General features: G+C 45.9%; 1 protein-coding gene across 1 annotated transcript in view; it reads right to left on the bottom strand.

Annotated features, from left to right (window-relative positions):
* Positions 1–1,309: 1,309 nt before the first annotated feature.
* Positions 1,310–19,118, bottom strand: part of ITIH5 (inter-alpha-trypsin inhibitor heavy chain 5) — a 75,435-nt gene continuing 57,626 nt past the window's right edge. Inside the window, exons 8-14 of the mRNA XM_061181649.1 lie at positions 15,548–15,716; positions 12,043–12,352; positions 10,450–11,006; positions 7,784–7,837; positions 5,692–5,808; positions 4,590–4,967; positions 1,310–2,991 (exon numbers count right to left, since the gene is read on the bottom strand). Coding sequence (XP_061037632.1) covers positions 2,702–2,991; positions 4,590–4,967; positions 5,692–5,808; positions 7,784–7,837; positions 10,450–11,006; positions 12,043–12,352; positions 15,548–15,716 — 1,875 coding nt within the window. The 3' untranslated portion in view covers positions 1,310–2,701. The remainder of the gene's footprint in view (positions 2,992–4,589; positions 4,968–5,691; positions 5,809–7,783; positions 7,838–10,449; positions 11,007–12,042; positions 12,353–15,547; positions 15,717–19,118) is intronic.

Below are 19,118 nucleotides of genomic sequence, written 5' to 3'. Positions count from 1 at the left end.
TTCGGATGAGGGAGTGGATTAGGGTCCCAGGGGTGGAGACTTGCTGAAGAGCCCAGCCAGTCAACTTGTTAGGACCCATTAACATTAGCGATGATGTAACTTGAGGTTTATCCCCTCTAATTGCAACGTACTTCTCAACCTCATTCGACTGCTCATTTCGTATCCCCGACCCCGCCTTATTTATAAATGCTCAAGGAAAATAAACGACTACCCATACAGTGACATCGTGTCAAAACTAACCAATGAGCTCTGGAGGCTCAGTCTGGCCCTGCTCTAAGTCTTTTATATGATGTGGGGGAAGTCACCCAACTGCACTCTGACTCCGTTTTCCCACCTGAGAAGAGAATCCCTCCTTGCCGCTGCATTTACTTGAAAAGACCTTGCTATTCACAACACGCGAGGCCAATCAAAAATATGACATTTATCAATCAACTTAAAAAAAAAAAACTGAAGTATGACTTTGGGGTGGAGTTTGGAGCCCACAGATCTCACAGCCTTTGGGTAAAACAGAAAATGCCCTGATACATACCTTTTGCAAAAAAATAAAAAATAAAAAAGATATACAATTGAAAAGGAGGAGAAAGAAAAGTAGGATGAGTCTAAAGTAAAAACACTAAAATAAAAGCTCATCCCTAATACTTTTAAAAATGTGCATTTTTTTTTTCTGAATAGGAGAGTAAGGGACGGTCACCCCGTTGGAATATCTGGTCCTGCAGTAACAGCCTCCTGTCTGCAGCTTTGAGGCCTCACCTGGAACACAGATCCCGGCTCCAGGCGCTAACACAGCGGGCTGGCGTCGTGGCTGCAGGGATTTCTGCCCAGCTGGGCCCGAGGTCTATGTAACAGGAAAGTCCCCGCAGATCCTGCCCAGGTCCCGGCCAGCCCAGCTCTGGCTCCTCCTTTCCCTCTGAAATAGGGAAGCAGCTGTCAGCAGCCTGGGCCTGTGCATTCACACTGCTGGCATGAAAACAGGTAGCCGAGTTGAGTCAAAAATAACACAGCTGCCGGCCCTGGTCTGGTGGGTTCCCAAGGTGGAGAGAGACGGAGACTCCGAGACACAACCGGTCCCACCCCCCTACCCCCGCCCCCGATGGCCCTGGCACTAACTTAAACTCCTGCAGCCACCTGGTGCACAAAACCATGTGGATGTCATTTTGCTGCTCGAATGTTTCCCATTCGAACATGGGAAGGGAAGGGCAAAGGCGGTAAACAATTTTCTTAGCTCTGATTTCTCTCCTAGTGCTAAGTCTGCTTCCACATGGCATGAAAGTTCTAGAGTCACTCCCTACTGGAAGAAACGTTCCATGAAGCCAGCACAAAAGCTTTTATTTAATTCGGTCTCACGTCAAAATATTCCATTTCTCTGACCCAAACCTTCCTTTCCCTGCTGTTTGGCTCCAGTGCCCCCCGTGTCCATCTGTGTCCCGACCGCAGTGAGGATCAGCCTTACTGAACCTCCGCGGTCCAGCAAAAAGCCGGGCAGGAGGGGGAGAGAGGAGGTCTCAAGACCACCATCAACCTCCCTTCCCCTTGATAATGTGACGGGCTTCACAGGTTCCACAATGAGGAGGGTGACAGTCATTGACTTTTGACACCACCCCGACCCCTGATTTTAACCTCTCCCTGATGGAATCAGATTTGTCCAAAGCCCCTTGCTCACGCTGACTTCCTGGCCTAGCATGTCTGGGATGAGCGAGGGCTCCTTAGATCTGTAAGCACGTCCGCACTTCCTGCTGAGAACATGCAGTTTGGTTCCTGTAGGTCGGCTCTGTGCTGCCAATGCCTCCCCATCCCAGTTCTGCAAGAGCCTAACTTATCACCTCCTGGGGGACCGAGAGCAAATCAGGTCGGAATCAGGACCAAGGCTGAAGAGCCAAGTGAAAGATTCATCACGCAGCTGGCCGACGCTCCAGCACTGAGACAGGCCAGTGAAATACACCCACGTGGGCTGCCCTGTTTATTAGAAGCGCTTAGCTTTCTGGAATAAATAGGAGAATCTCCAACAGCAAAGTTAAGTGATTTACAAAGCCCGTTAGAAAAATACTGGTATCTGGGATGCGGAGTCTCTATTTTGAGTCAATTTTTAAAAAACGAAAACAAATTTTCAAGGGCAAGACATCACAGTAGAAGAAAATTCTCTCCTAAGAAAAGACCGAATGGTTTACAGTGATCAAATCTATGTGCTATTTGCATGACTCGTGGCCTGGGCCCAAGGAGAGGTTCCCCTGAGGCAGAGGTTGGCCGCACATCCGGAGAACGCAGCGGACGAGGAGGAGAGATGCCGATGCATTAGTATAAGGCAAAAAGCAGAGTGCCCAAACCTGGCCATTTCCACAGAGAAAACAGACTTGATGGCCACCTTCCTTCATCAGAGTCACCTTGTGGTAGGCTGTGAGATGGACAAGCCAGCTGGTATAAGATAGAGACTTGCTTTTAACTGTGACTGGTCCCTTTGGTGCCACCACCTTTCTCTACTGGAAATGGGGGAGGGGGAGGGGGAGGGGGAGGGGGAGGGGAGGAGCAGGAAATCCCACTCTTGCTTCAACATCCTGACCCCACCCTTTGCTCAAGCAGAGGGTAGACCTCCCCGCCACCAGGGGTGAGCCATGGGCGGCGGCTACCTGCCAAGCGACAAGAACCACACCACGGGGTCCCCGAAGACGTTTCCCTGTCACACATTCTTGCCTTACGGCTGCTGGCGTCAGAGTCCCCGGGATGTGCGCAGGCCAAAGGTGGTCTCGGAGTCAAAAGGATGGGCCGCCAGGTAGTCTTTATACCCCCCGTCAATCAGGTTGGCGGCGTTGTTCCGGGCAAACCAGCAGTCTACCTGCTCTTCCCCGTTGTAGATTTTCCTCTGCTTCCACACCACTGGGACCTGGTGTCCTTTTACCTCGAGGACGGCCTCAGACCTCTCGCCTGCCTCGGGGACGGAAGGATGGGCAGGGTTCTTGCCGAGCCCGGTGAGTCTGGCCTCCTGGTTCAGGAATTGACCTGAGAGGACAAAAGAGACATCAGGTCTAGGTCAAGTGCGAGCAACGTGGCTGAACAAAATCTAACTTCAATTCGGGCACCGATGACCAGCAAATGCACGGGTGTGACCCAGAGGAAGGGGGTACATGACATCAGAGCAGTGACTGTGGTCCTCGGCTGGAGTCTCCCAGAGGTGCTCCACCTTTTCCAGTGTCCGGGGAGGGTGTGGAGAGGAGAGACCTGAGTGTATTGGTAGTGGCCCCCACTTCTGGAAGCTACCACGGGAAGGATGCCCAACCCACAAACAGAGATGCCCAGTCTCCTACTGAGGTGGGAAGATGAGATGGGGGCAAATAACGAGGGAAGAAGGGTCCGGTCTTCCCCTCTCTCCTCCCTCTGGAGGACCCCTTCCATATGTGCACTTAGTGGGTGTGCACTGGGCGGAAGGTGTGGAAAGCAGGGTCAGAATCCTCCAGGTCGAGTGAGGGCATCGCCAAGGCCGAAGGGACAGCAGTCTGCGTCTGGGAGAGGAGCTTCCCAGGCAAGCTGCACAGAGACGCGTCCAGCTCAAGTGCCAGGAAATCCTGCTTTCTAAACCGAGCCCTGGCAGTGGCTCCCTCTTTACTTGTGGGAAAAACGCCCACATGAAATTGCACGTGGAGGGAAGCCAGGCAGAGTGGGCTGCCCGAGGCTCCCAGCCACGGAGGTGCCGCCCGGGGAGGGGCCATGCCTCTCCCGCCTGGTGCTGGGCCATGGGATGTGTTTGCATCCTCACCCTGAGAGTAAAGAACCAGACTTGGGGAGAAGGACTCCTCATTTCTTTGCTCCCTTTCCCCAAAGGCCTGTGCGAATTAGTTTATAAAGCCCATTCCTATTCTAGAAAAGTGTCAGGAAGCAAGAAGTATACTTTTCACACTAATTCGAAAAGATATGTGCACCCCAATGTTCACAGCTGCATTGTTTACACTTGCCAAGATACAGAAGCAACCTAAGTGTCCATCAACTGACCAGTGGATAAAGAAGATGTGGTACACAATGGAATATTACTCAGCCATGAAAAAGAATGAAATTTTGCCATTTGCAGCAACACGGATGGACTTGGAGGGCATTATGCTAAGGGAAATAAGTCAAATTATTATGTCAGAGAAATTAGAAGTCAGAGAAAGACAAATACTGTATGATATCACTTATATGTGAAATCTAAAAAATACAACTAGTGAATATAACAAAAAAAAAGCAGAATCACAGACATAGAGAACAAACTAGTGGTTACCAGGGGGGAAGGGGGAAGGGACAAGAGAGGGTTGGGGGGGTGGGAGGCACAAACTATTGGTATAAGACAGGCTCAAGGATGTGTTGTACAACACGGGGAATATGGCCAATATTTTGTAGTAACTGTATATGGAGTGTAACCTTTAAAAATTGTATTAAAAAAAAGCAAAAAGAAAAATTGGCCATGTGCCAAAAAAAAGAAGAAAAAAGAAATAGACTTTTCATGAGCTACATAAAGACCACATTCCTGTGGAAACTCTCAACCAAGTAAAGATACGGGCAGCATCTGCTTCGTTTTGGGAAACCGAATTCTGTGCTGTGAGCCAGCGTGGAGAGCAGCCACCTACCTAACAGGCCATGGCAGTTGCCAGAAAGGCCTTGGCCGTTGGCGACGTAGAAGCCCAGGTGGTTTCGCTGGTAGGCGGCTGGCTTTTTGTAGAGATGGAGGAGGATGACGAAGGCCACGTTGCCCTGGATGGCGACGGTGACCTTGGCATTGGCAGACACCGACACCTCCAGCCCCTGGCTCCCCACGGCCGCGCTCTGGTTGCAGGGGAGGACCAGCCTGTTCCCACCATCCACGATGACTCTGGTGGGCGTGATCTCCAGGTAGGACCTCTCGGGCTTGTTGACGAGGATGGTGATGGTGCGGAAGTAAGTGCGCTGTTTCTTGTGGCCGTTTGGGGGAGCGGGGGCCCCGATCAACTCTCCGTTCACCGTCACGCCTTGAAGGCGGGGGCGGGGAAGAGAGCAGTGGTTAGAAAAACTACCCCCACTTTCACGAGAGGGCTTCTCATCAGAATTTCCTTCCTCTCTTGTACCTCTAGAACAAAGAACCTCCGCTCACATGTAGGGACCACTCAGTGCCCACTGAATGAAGGAAGGAAGGAACGAATGCATGAAGGTATGAGTGATTTTTGACCAATGTCCTGGGTAGGAGAAGCTGATGTAGGTTTGGGTGAAAATATCATAAAAAGGGGGTTGACATATACACGCTACTATATATAAAATAGATAACTAATAAGAACCTGCTGTATAGCACAGGGAACTCTACTCAATACTCTGTAATGACCTATATGGGAAAAGAGTCTAAAAAAAGAGTGGATATATGTATGTGCATAACTGATTCACTTTGCTGTACACCTGAAACCAACACAACATTGTAAATCAACTATATGCCAATAAAAATTTAAAAGTGAAAAAAAATAAGTAAATAAAAAATTTTTAAAAGGGGGTTGACGTGTTTGTCTGCTTTCATTTCAGTGTCTGGTTATAGCTCCCAAAACCCTCGTGTGGCCCCTGACACAGTATTTTCTTACCCATCAGTTTCCACTACTCCTGATTTGGAGACCCTGGGACACCACTGAGCAGTGGGGTAGAATGCGAAGATTAGGATTTTTTTTTTCACTCCCCAAACTCAAGTCCTTTCACTTTCTAGGCAGAACTCACCAGAGTCCGCATGATCGGAGACCAGCCTCAGGATGTGCCCGGGCTGTCCATCGATGTTGAAACAGACTGTGAGGTTGCTAAAAGGGAAATCGACAACAAAATGGGGGTCTCCATCCGCTGCCAGAACAGGATGAGAACGGGAGAGAAAAAGAAAGAAAAGACATTTATTGGGCACCTTCTCTGTGTAAGCACTCTTTTTCTATTTTCTCATGAGTTATTGACTTAACCCTGTCAACAATGGATCCTCCGTGTCTACACGAGGAAGGTGACGTGATGCACCAGTTACGCAGTCAGTTCGTGGAAAGTAAATATTTGAATGCAGGTCCCCTAAATTCAAATATGATGCTCCTGTCACCACACTGCAGTCAAACATAGACAACTGAACTTTAGAGGGAAGCGGGGCATCACCCCACACTCCCCATGACTACTGAGCCCACATTCTTCAATTCCCTGTGTGGCTTCCGCTAATCACTTCCTTCCCCTTTGCCCTCCCCAGTGAAGAGATGTGGATGAGAACTTCCTGTCCTGTGACCAGAGTGCCTTGGCCCTTGAGTCATTCACAGCGCCAGATGGACACAGCCCTTGCATGAGTAGTAATGACCAAGCCCAGTTTAGGGCTGGTGACAAGTAAAGGACACACAGTCAACGGGAGGTCAGGTGGTGCATCCAGCGATGACCGTGGCAATCCCTCCTCTGGGTCCTACTGACTTTACTGCTGTCAAATTTGTGTCCGCAGATAAGACCACAAAGTTTGGCTGGCCCCTTTTCCTTACCCATCCTCCTCATTTTCACCTCTGCTAAAGATGAACAGTCTTCCCTCTTACTGTACAGACAAAATATTTCCCAAGAGTCTATGTCAATTCTCTTTTCTCGTGAGATTGGAGGGTTAGTTTCTCTCTAATTTATACACCAAACACAATGTGTTCCTGAATTCCTCTCTACTTTACGTGTACATGTATGTATACGCATTTGTATATGGTGGGGGGTTATGGACCAGGAGTTCAGTGTTTTCAAGCTACAAGCCAATTAATGTTCTTGGTGGAACTGCTGAAAAACCCTCTCTGTCCCCAGCGTGACTCAGAAGGGCCTTTGGAAGAATCTGGTTCATCTCACTGTAAAGTGCCTCAAGCACCCAGTGAATGGCAACTTAATAAAGAAATACAAGGTACTGGTCTTTTGTAGATGAAAAAATAACACCCATTAAAGATAAAAGTCCATATTTTTGGCACTCTGTGGGTACAAATATAACTACGTGACAGTTCTCTGAGAGTTTCTTGTGCTCACACCATATTATTTCTACTCAAATCTTCCAAATCCCTTTATAAGGAAAGATGCTGCCTGCTCCAAAAAAGAGAGGAGAGGTCTGGAAGTCATTACTCCATGCTGCATCCAAGAGGAAAGTTTTCCTGGATTCCATAAAGCATGTGTGTTCAAAGGAACGACACGTTACCCACTGGAGACCATGTGTTTCCTCTCCCCAGAGCTAATCTCCAGGTTGTCCCGGGCTATGTGAACCTGCACGCCCAGCACATCGGCAGCAAGGCAATAAGAAAAACTTACAAAGGCAGATGTGTACATTTGAAGAATAAAACCCAGCCTTTTGTCCTTATTCCATCCAGATTTTTATTATAATCCCAGGAATATGGCCAAGGGAAATTTTAGGGTATTGTTATCTGTTCTTCCCTTCTAAAGCCAAGGATTATGAAAATAATAAAATAATAATGTTTAAAAACCTTGCATTGTCACAGATATTTGTAACACCAGAAGCTAGAAGCAAGCATACTTCAGATCTCTAAAAACAAACGTCTTTCCAGCTCAGTCATGCTGAATGTGTAGCTCTGTCCATCCACCCTTCTATCAGGGCTCCTGCCAGGCTCCTCAGGACTGTGTTACCCATGGGGTTTATGTGATGGTTTAATGATGATCCTGGTTTTGAGAACTGCCCCACGCTGCCAGTTTGCACTAAATAAATATGGGTCCTCACATCTCGTCCTAGGAGCTCATGTTCTAACTGGCTTCGGGAAATTCCTGGTCAGCCGCTTCCTAAACATTTCAACTCTCAAATCACACACCAGCACATTCTTTCCTTTACCTGAGGTTTTGGAGACTTTAATCCTTGGGTTGTATGGTTTCTTGAGAGCAGGTCCTAGAGAGGAGAAGGAAGAGATCCACCACCATTACTCATTAAAGAGGAGGAAGTGAGAGGTACAGAGGGCTGAGAGGAGTCAAATACAGCTTTCAGATACGTTTGTGACAATTTAAACACATCTCTTTTAAAGGAGGCTCTTGGCCTCGCAACACAAAGTGAAGGTGTAAATGAGGAGGCATAACTATTTTATTCCTCTATAAATTAGATAATATTTTTCTTGTCTGTGATTTCTGTGTATATAATAGGAGAAAATATTCTATCATTCTTAAGGTATAGTTATGGGGGGAGGGGGGAAAGCAAAGTTGTTTAATGGGGACAGAGTTCCAGGTTTGCAAGATGAAAAAGTTCTGGAGATCTGTTTCACAACGATGGGAAGATACTTGACACTACTGAACTACACACTTAAAAATGGTTACGATATAGAGAACAGACTGGTGGTTGCCAAGGGGGAGGGTGTTGGGGGAGGGATGGAGTGGGAGGTTGAGGTTAGCAGATGTAAACTTGTATATATAGAATGGATAAACAACAAAGCCCTACTGTATAGCACAGAGAACTATATTCAGTATTCTCTGATAAACCATAATGGGAAAGAATATTAAAAAAAAGAATATAACTGAATCACTTTTCTGTACAGCAGAAATTAATGCAACACTGTAAAGCAAGTATACTTCAGTTAAAAAAAAAGAATGGAAAAAAGGGTTATGATGGTAAATGTTACGTTATGTGTTTTTTGCAAAATAGCAATTTAGAACAACCAAAAATATACAAGAATGTAAAAGAAAAAGATAATGCGACAATCCAGGTCTATAGCCATGTGCGTAAGTACAATTCACAAAGCAGCAGGCAAAAATAAACACTCAATTAAAGAATAACCTAAAAGTAAATTACTTTCTGTCAATAAAATAAAATTAATATCTTATTTCAAATTGTCTATATTAAGATTATGCTCCTCTTAACTGATTTTTGCCCCCCAGAAAATGAAGATCACAGTATCTCAATGTTTTTTAAGCTCCCCCTTCTCCAACTGGTCCCTGGTCAGCCAGACACAGACAGAATCAGGCCGACCACGACGGAGGGGCAACATATCAGTCTGAATGGCTGCTTTGAGGAGGCTTAAATTGTCACAGACACTCAAAAAAATCATAAAATTAAAACTAAAAAATCATCTTCAGGGAAATCCTATGTCTAACAAGCCTTTTGAGCAATCAGTCAGTTATTCCCTCATCTGTGTTCTTGGCCCTCTGAGTCTCGTGTCATTTGAGTTTGCTCTCTCCTGAAGCTGTTGAGATTTGAGTTGCTGACACTGAATCAAGATGTTACTCAAAAAGCCATCTTCCCTGGATGTGGCACGGATCTTGTAGCGTGACGTAACAACATCATGCAACTTACTTTTCATCCTTTTCATTAGAACGAATATTGTACTAGTTTTGCCAAGACAAGTTCCACTCTTTCTAAAGAGGCAACATATTATTTTTCACCCCTACATCAGGTCTGAACTTTTCAATAAATTTCTAGTTCTACACTCCTCATGGGAAAGGGTATCTCACATGTGTAGAACACTTATTATATACCAAGGCCTCTACACATTTAATCCTTGCAACAACCTTTCAGGGAAGATATTACTATCTACATTTTACAGGTGAGGGAATGGAAGCTCAGAGAGGTTCAGAAACCTGCCCCAAGCCACACAGCTGGCTAGGAGGAGCCGTGAGCTGAAACTCTGTCTGGATCCTAACCGTGTGCTCTCCCTACCATGCCCAGGTGATTCTCAGGGTTGAGAATATGAGCATCAAATGAGGCCCAGGGTTAATGTCAGTTCCCTCACCTTAGGACGTGTGAACCTGACAGGAAGTTAAGAAAAATGTCACACATAAAAAAGTGCTGTTTTCCATAAGCAGATATTACTGAGAATATAACTCTCTGCTTTGGTTGAATTACTTTTCCTGTCCTTTTCCCATTCTTGGTGCTACTAATTTCCCCTGACAAATGGCACTGAGACAGATAATAAAAATTTCTGTTTAAACTCTAGATTCTCTTAAGAATCCAGAACTTAGTTCCTCCTATATAATAATATTTATAATAAAATAAAATTTTATTAATTTTATTTAATTGTAAACAAAATCATTAAAATTTTAAAAATAAAACTTTAATTTATAAAATTATAAGTAAAATTAACAAAATATGAGTAAATAAAATACATAATAAAATTTCATTTTATTTTCTCTATAAAATAAAATAATATTTTATTTTCCCAGGAAAATAAAATCAAGCATATGCATAAAACGACATAATTGAAGTACTTAAAATATAGAAAGGCATTTAAAAATGAGTATTTGTTTACTTGTCTGTTCATTCCTGTGCCTCCAATAATGCCTGGTTCACGGGAGGCACTCAATATTGATGATTTATCGATAGACTGATTTTACTTTCTCGAATTTCTCTCTAGAGATCCATGGTTTATAACAACACAAACACAAGCTAAGCCACTCTCTGAAGGCTAGGAGCTGCAGGTAGAGAACATTGTTTATAGGAATTATAATACGAGAAAGTAAGACAGACGACCTTGGCCTGAGAAGGAGCCAGAAGGGCCATCCTGAGAGTGCCCTTACCTGGATGCAGGTGGGTGCCCCTCAGGCTCTGCATCACCGTTTCCGGCCCCGTGGCCGCAGGCGTGCCGTAGGCGTCCTCCGGGGTCTCTGTCCGCGGTGCTGACTTGAGCGTCATGGAGGTGAATGGAGTGAGGAAGCGATGGTTCACGGCCAGAGCCTGTACCTCCTGCCTCAGCTGCTCTCTCTCCGGCTCCTCAACACTCTGCAGCCAGGAACTCAGCAGCTCCTTCAGGGTCAGGTAGCTCCAGAGACGCTCCAGGTGGTTGGGGTCCTCCTGGCCACCCGCCTTGGGCCTGGGGCTCCCCGGGACGTCGTTCCCCATCCTCCAGGGCTCCACAGGCACGTCATTCTTGAGTACGACAAACTTCTTACTGTTGCTGGCCGTGACCTCCACGTGCAAGCGGTCCATCTCCCTGTCCACCAGCTTCCCCGCGATGATGATCTCCGAGCCATTGAAGTAGTTGGGGAACAGGGTCCTGGTGGCATGCTCTACCAAGCCGGGTGGATAATCCACGCGGATGTCCGAGAGGAGCGGGGTCCTGATCTCATCGTAGAACCTGGAGAGGGGGAACAGAGAGGGAGAATCGGGGCCTGCACTAGCTACAGGCAGGTCACGTCCTAGAGGAAATCACAGGCTGTCTCGGGGGGGCGGATCTGATCTTAGAAGCAACCAAGTCCAACATTCCAACCAGCAGAACATCTCAGACAGGAGGCCGTGCAGCCGTAGCTTGAACACCACTGGTGACGGAGAACTCACTATCTCACAAGCTCCCTCGCCGTTTGCCAGACTTAAATTCTGGTTTCCTCTTCACCCCAGAACATAACACAGTCAGCGACCACTTTCAACTGGCCATTGTGCTTCAACATGAAAACACGATCATTGTAACTAGCACGCAACGTGGCGCTGACGCTACCTATCCCACCTCCCTCTCAGGGTGGAATTAGAGTAAATACAGGCATAAATTGTTTTATTGCACTTCAAAGACCTAGCATTTTTTCGCAATATGAAGGTTTGTGGCAATCCTGCATTGTCAGATGGTAGTTAGCATTTTTTAGCAATAACGTATTTTTCAATTAAGGTATGTACATGACACTATTGCATGCTCAATAGGCTACAGTGTGATGTAAACCTAACTTTTATGTGCACTGTTAAAGCAATCCACCTGTGCGACTCGCTTTATTGCAATGTTTGCTTTATCGCTGTGGTCTGGAACTGACCTGCAGTATCTCTGAGGTGCGTCTTGAGATGAGGAAGTGCTTTGAAGTGTCAGGAAGACAGTTATAACCATAAGAGCTAATGGAACACCTAACCTGTGAAAGCCGTCCTGCCAATACTTCACGTAGGTTTTCTCCTTAAATTCTATCATCTGACCAGAATCCTCATTTTACAGTTGGGGAGACCGAGGCACAGACAGTCTTAAAGCCTCAAGTCACAAGGCAGGACCAGAATGTGAACCCAGATCCACCCAGTTTCAAGGCCCATGGCGATGTCTCCCATGAAAGGAGTGATGATCAGACTTGGGGTCTGTCCTCACGTCCGAGCCTCCCGCTGAGCCTGCCCCCCGCCCCGAGGACACAGACAGACCCACGGACCCGATGAGCTGGGCGCGGGCGTCGTGGTCCTCGTGGACGTGCCGTGTGAGCCCACAGTTCTCCAGGGACAGCTTCTCCAGCAGCCTGAAGTCCACATCGGCCCCGATGCCCACGGTGAAGATGCAGACCCGGCCCCGGGCGGCCTCCCTGGTGTTGTTGAGGATCTTCAGGGTGTGCGTCTCCCCGGCGGTGGGCTTCCCGTCTGTCAGGAAGACGAGCAGGGACACACTGCGGTCCTCGATGTCGTTGTGGGCCACGAAGTCGTTGAGAAGCCTGATGCCCCTCTGCAGGGCCCCGTTAATATCCGTGCCTGCGGGACATAGAACAGGACACCTGAGGAGCCTCGCCACTTCCTTTACCTGGACACACCTTCTCAGGCCCCTCACGGGCACCTGCAGGAGTGACGCGTGGGGAAAGCAGCCACCTGCATTCATGGGGTGACTCCATGTCACAAAGACTGCTAGAAACTTGGCAAATGACTAGGAATGGCAGAGAATTATATAACCTTGTCCTGAAGGTGTCTGATGGCACCTCAGCTTAGGCATCTCCACTCCTTTAGCGTGAACGGTTTCTACCTCCTTTTTGGAGAACCGCTTTGGAAAGGGAAGGAGGGTGTTGGGTGCAGGAATTCAGAGAAAGAAAGCATCCCAGAGGGAAGGGAACGACACAGAATGAGGAGGTGGGGATGTGGAGACCCTCGTGGTGACCTCACTGGTGTCCTGGGGCTGGAGGATGCTGATTAAAGAACTCACTCATTTTTTTTTTATTGCTGTCGTTGTCTTTCCTGCTTCCTGTCCCTTCAGGATCACCCCTGCTTGTTAGGACCCCACCAAGCGAAGGCTTTCAAGTTTACACCTCCTACCCCTGCCGTTTCTCATTCAGACACGCTTGTCATTGCAGCTCTGATTAAAGTCAGGGGACAGTGTCTGTGGAAGGTGCTGGACAGGTATTTTGCTTGGGGGATGGAGAGACGGATGGTTGGTGGAAGTCAAAACTGCCAACTAACGTAAGGTTTCTGGATTAGCTAAGAATTTCATTCAACTCTGCTGCTGCTGTTCTACCATCGCCAAGAAAAACTGAGAGTTCTTACTGCAGCCGTGAATACTTACTTCCTTTTTCTGACTCCACTGGGGTTTTTTTTTAATGGCCTTATTGACATACCAAAAATTTCACGCATTTTGGTCGCTAGGGATTTTCTTCTTTTTTTGCCGAGCTGCATGGGTATGCAGGATCTTAGTTCCCGGACCAGAGATCCATCCCATGCCCCCTGCAGAGGAAGTGCGGATTCTTAACCACTGGACCACCAGGGACGTCCCAAAAATTTCACCCATTGTAAGTACACAATTAATGATTTTTAGTAAATTTATGAAGTTGTGTACCCATCACCACAATCCATCCCCCTTACTGGAGTGATTTTTATCTCCCTGCAAAATGTACCATATTTGAGTGAACCAGATAATTTTCCCCACTGCTTTACATCCTCCAGAATTTCTGGCTAAAGTATATATGACTATGACTGTGCAAACACATTGATAATTCGTTCTAAGAAGTACACATGGCCTGAACGTAAGGGAAAGTTACAGCTGAAACAGTATTTAACATTTCTTTGGGTTCACTCACTTGCCTCTCTGAATACCCAGCCCAGTTTCACGCTGCCTCTGGATATGTGGGCATGAACCAAAAGGCAGGTGTTTTTTTTCTCTTTAACCTAGAACGTAACAATGATGCCGAATCTCTCACTGCATTTTAAACCCCAGGAGAGCCCAGGCAAAGGATGCACTTAGCTTTTCTTACCCGAGACACCAAAGCACAGCACGGCTTGGCATTGAACATCCGTTAAGTTGGGGCATCTCCCACACACTTAACAACGGGGGGGCTTTCTCCCCAGGGAGCTGCCCCAACCATTCCGCCGAGAGCTCCCCCAGGGTCATCAAAGGACCCAAGTGCACCAGCAAGAGGGACCACTTGGGTAAAATGGCCATATCTGACACCTAGAGAGGACTTCCTATGTGCAGCCACTGTTCTAAGTACTTTAAATATTTTAACTCATCTCATCCTAATAACAAGTCCATTATTATCCTTGCTTTACAGATGAGGAAACTGAAGTATAGAGAAGTTAAATGACTCATCGCTGGTAGAGCTGGATTCTGGCTTCAGAATCTATGCTCATCTCCTGAAATGACACTTTTCTGAGAGAAGTAGATTAATTTTCTGTTCACCTGCAGAGGTTGGGACAATGAAGTACCAAGAAAAAATAAAGGAAACCAATAAGGTTTCTATGGTTTAGATTCCAAAATACACACAACTGGTTTCTAAAGCTTTATCTCCACCTCCCACACACAAAGGATTCTCATAGTAAGCAGTACCATTAATATAATTTAAATAATTTTAATGCATATTCTTTGAGTATGCACTGTAGTTCGGGAGCTATGACAGGAAACAGGGGCTAAACAAAGATGAAGGAGAGTTTCTTCCCTCAAAGACTTGACCATCTTGTCAACTTCCTGCTGTAGATTATCACTATAATATTAAATCTAACCTTTCATTTCTCCTATCAACCAGTAAAACAGTAACTAGATCGTGTTGTTGTCGAGACTGGTAGGAAATCCCATTTGTAAATCGAAATTCCATCCAAACAAGATCAAGTTCCAAATGAAGTTCATTTGGAAACCAGAACTTTGCCTTGGATGGAAAATAACAAATATATGAGCGATGAGAAACTCAGAAGGAAGAGGATGGACAGAAATGGGTGTTTTCTATGTTTCCAGGTATCCAAAGCAGAATTATCTGAGACACCCAGGAGATGGTGTCTCTACAGGGGCCTTTAAGAAAGGTGTCAAAGGGTCAGGTTCAGGTCCAATAAACACTCCAGTACTGAGCACCTGCCATGCATCCACTGTCCTAGTGATGGATGTAACAGCAGAAGTCAGCTCTGTGTCCAGGGTCGAAGGAACTCACATCCAGCACGGTTGGTAACACACTCTTCTGACTCTCTAACCTTAGAGTCCTTTACGGCCTTTTCCCGCATCTGTGTACTTACCTCATCACGACCCCCCAGCCAAGTGTGCAAAACCTGAGTCCTCCCCTTTCCACCCAGAGCACCGCCCAGGCCACCTGGGGTCCAAGAGGACTAACGGCTCAGGAGGGCAGCTTCACCTGCTGCTTCCCAAGGTGCTCATATTCAAACACACAAAACACTGAATCATCCATGTGGCTTTCATTCCCCACCCCAAAAAACAATTTACAAAAAGAGCTGCATTGTTTGGGATCCGTGAGATAAACCAGGAAAGGCTCCAAAACCTATCAGGTATTTCCCCCCCACTAACTTACTTGACCATCTTAGTTTGGGGCCTGGAAGAGGAGAAACAAGCTCCTGGGAAAGCTCTCCCCCTGTTATCTCCTTTCCTGTGATCAGCGTCAGCTTTCAAATCCTCATCTCTGGGCAGAAAGTTAGCTACTCACGTATCCCGTCGAGGCGAATGGGCAAAGCAGGATGCGCGTTTACCTCCGGTCGGTGACATGTGGTGAATGTAGACTTTGCCATCTCTGATATTGTTGGGAGTAACTGACACCAAATGGTCCTTCCACACTTTGACCCGGTTGGAAAATCCAATGATATTGAAACGGTCCTGGGGTCGGAGGTCATGCAGAATCGTGAAAAGGGCATCTTTGGTCTAGGCAAACACAAAAGCAAAACCAGTCACGTCTGAGTGCATGAGTCCACGCGTCCCCTGGCTTGGAAACTGCACACCGGGGACAATCCCAGGGTTAAAATTAAGTGCCTGCTACGTAAAGGGACTCGGATAAATGTCAAGGAACTTTGTCACCTAGCTGGAAAAAAAAACAGCATTAATATGTTACAATTTTATATAAGGCATGAATGGGTGTTTCATATATGAACCATCACATCTGCTGGAATCCACGGTGCATCAAGCCTCTGTATCTTTCACCACTGCTATTCTCTAGACCTGGAATGTTCTTCCTTACTGCCTCATGCCTCTGTTTCATCTGACAAGCCCCTCGTCATTCAAAACCCAGCTAACATGCTATATTCTCTATTTGCAACATTTTCTAGCTCCTCTAAAGACAGCGCACATCTTCTCTCCTTTAGGCTAGCACTGTCCTCAACATACTCACATAGAAAAGTGCGTATTACCCGTCATGACTCTAGTCTGCTTCATGCCTCTTTCCCTTCCTCCAGTGTCAGCTCTCTGAAGGCAGGTGCATCTCTTTTCTTATCACCCAGAGCAGAGGAGAACTCCTGACACATAGGAGGCGCTAGAGAGAAGTTCAGAGGATGAACGAATGCATGGACACTTATGAGTTATAGATGAAGGGTACGAATAATAAATACCACTGGAATTTAAAAGAGAATGAAGCACTGCAGGCTGGAGTGATGTGAGAAGGCGTCACAGAGAAGGGGGAATTGAGGATGAGACTCAAAGGAACTGGGTAACTTGAGAGACGAGGGAGGGCATCCCGAAAAGAAGCAAAGGAGGTCAGAGAGACGGCTGGAGGAAAGCAGAGAGGTGACACAGGTGAGTTCCGGAGATGCTGAGCGAATGAAAAGTGTGCAGGTAAGTCAGACGTGACTTGTGGAAAGAGGAAAGAAACCATCGGAAACTGAAAACAGAAAAGCTCCAGGACTGCAAACGAAGCAACCAACAAGGGATTAATCTCCACAATATACAAACAGCTCATGCAGCTCTATATCAAAAAACAAACAACCCAATCAAAAAATGGGCAGAAGATCTAAATAGACATTTCTCCAAAGAAGACATACAAATGGCCAAAAAGCACATGAAAAGATTCTCAACATCACTAATTATCAGAGAAATGCAAATCAAAACTACAATGAGGTATCACCTCACACCAGTCAGAATGGCCATCGTCAAAAAATCTACAAACAATAAATGCTGGAGAGGGTATGGACAAGAGGGAACCCTCTTACACTGTTGGTAGGAATGTAAATTGGTACAAGCACTATGGAGAACAGTACGGAGGTTCCTTAAAAAACTAAAAATAGAGTGAACATGTGATCCTGCAATCCCACTCCCGGGCATATATCTGGAGAAAACCATAATTCGAAAAGATACACACACCCCAATGTTCACTGCAGTGCAATTTACAATAACAAAGACATAGAAGCAACCTAAATGTCCATCAACAGAGGAATGGAGAAAGAAGGTGCGGTACATATATACAATAGACTACTACTCAGCCATAAAAAAGAATGAAATGATGCCATTTGCGGCAACATGGATGGACCTAGAGACTGTCATACTGAGTGAAGTAAGTCAGACAACTATCATATGATATTGCTTATATGTGGAATCTAAAAAAAGGGTACAAATGAACTTACCTACAAAAAAGAAAAGTTACAGATGTAGAAAACAAACTTATGGTTACCAAGGGGGAAAAGGGGGGAAGTGATAAATTAGGAGATTGGGATTAACATATACACACTATTATATATAAAATAGACAACTAATAAGGACCTACTGTATAGCACAGGGAACTCTACTCAATACTCTGTAATAACCTATATGGGAAAAGAATCTGAAAAAGAATAGATACATGTGTACGTATAACTGATTCACTTTGCTGTACACCTAAAACTAACACAACATTGTAAATCAACTATACACCAATAAAAATTTTTTTAAAAAAAGAAAAAAGAAAAGCTCCAGGAGCCTGGACAAGAGTTTCTAAAACAATCAACTCGATATTGTGAGCAAGCACTGCCTTCTCTAAACAGCATTATTGCTAGACATTGAAAGAGATGCGGCATATGAGGTATGAGGTAGGGGATGCTCATTACATAATTGCCATAGCAACGACCTTTGCCACCTTTCACAGGGGTGAAGAGCACTTCACTGTAAGGGCAGGAGGGCTGGGGTTCACCCTGGATCCATCACTTACTACCTGTGTGGCCCTGACAGATAAAGACAAAGAAATACTATATGATATCACTTACACATGGAATCTAAAAACAGAACAAAACCCAACCTCATAGAAAAAGCGATCAGACTTGTGGTTACCAGAGGCACCAGGTGGGGGCTGAGGGAATTGGATAAAGGTGGTCAAAAGGTCCAGACTTCCAGTTACGAGATAAATAAGTCCTAGGGATGTAACGTACAACGTGACGACTACACTTAACACTGCTGTGCGGTATATTTAAAAGTTGTTATGAGAGAAAATCTTAAGAGTTACCATCACAAGGAAAAAAAACCATTTTTGATCTATATGAGATGAGGGATGTTCACTAAACCTATTTTGGTAATCATTTCACAATAAGTCAAACCATTATGCTGTACACCTACACATACACAGTGCTGAATATCAACTGTATCTCAATACAACTGGGGGGAAAAGATTAAATGACAAAAAATTAATGGCCCCACCCTCTGAGATCCTCTCTCAGCACACACATCTATTTTGCACTTATCATACTGCATTATCATTATTTCCTCAAGCCCTTTCCCACCTCAGGACCTCTGCACCTGCTGTTCCCTGTGTCTGGAATGCTCTTCCCTACAGTCTGCATGACCGCTGGCCCCTCCTCATCCTTTAGTTCTGGGTTCACTCGTTTCTCTGTCCTCTCAAGCCCGGCACCCTGTTCTCTGCCTCACAGCGTCGATAGAGAGCATGTCATTACATATTTGTGCATTTACTTGACTGTCCAACTCAGCTCCATGCCTCCGAGTGCAGGAGCTTTCTCTGTTGCATCACTCCTGTGTCATACCCAGCTGCGCCTGGCCACATGGCAGAGTCTTGATACATTTTTCCAGAAAAAAGTGAATGGTGAATAAACTGTCCATCTGTCATGCTAGACTCCACAAAACAGCTGTCCCCTTGCTCCTTCTCACCCTCCCAATACAACAGTTGGCACATTGTGGGCTGTCAGTATGTCAGTAAATATCTGCTGAATGAGTAATTGAGACAGAAGGAAGGAGAGAGAGAGAGAGAGAGGGAATTCTATGGCATGAATACAAAGGAAGTAAGAGAGACACAGCCCCCATCCTTGAAAAGCTAAGACAGGGAACACTGAGAAGGATGATGTGCAGGGAACAGAG

Source organism: Eubalaena glacialis, chromosome 2 (genome assembly GCF_028564815.1).
Source record: "Eubalaena glacialis isolate mEubGla1 chromosome 2, mEubGla1.1.hap2.+ XY, whole genome shotgun sequence".
Lineage (NCBI taxonomy): Eukaryota > Metazoa > Chordata > Mammalia > Artiodactyla > Balaenidae > Eubalaena > Eubalaena glacialis.
Note: the sequence above shows the minus strand (reverse complement) of the source record. Positions and strands in the feature narration are given on the sequence as shown.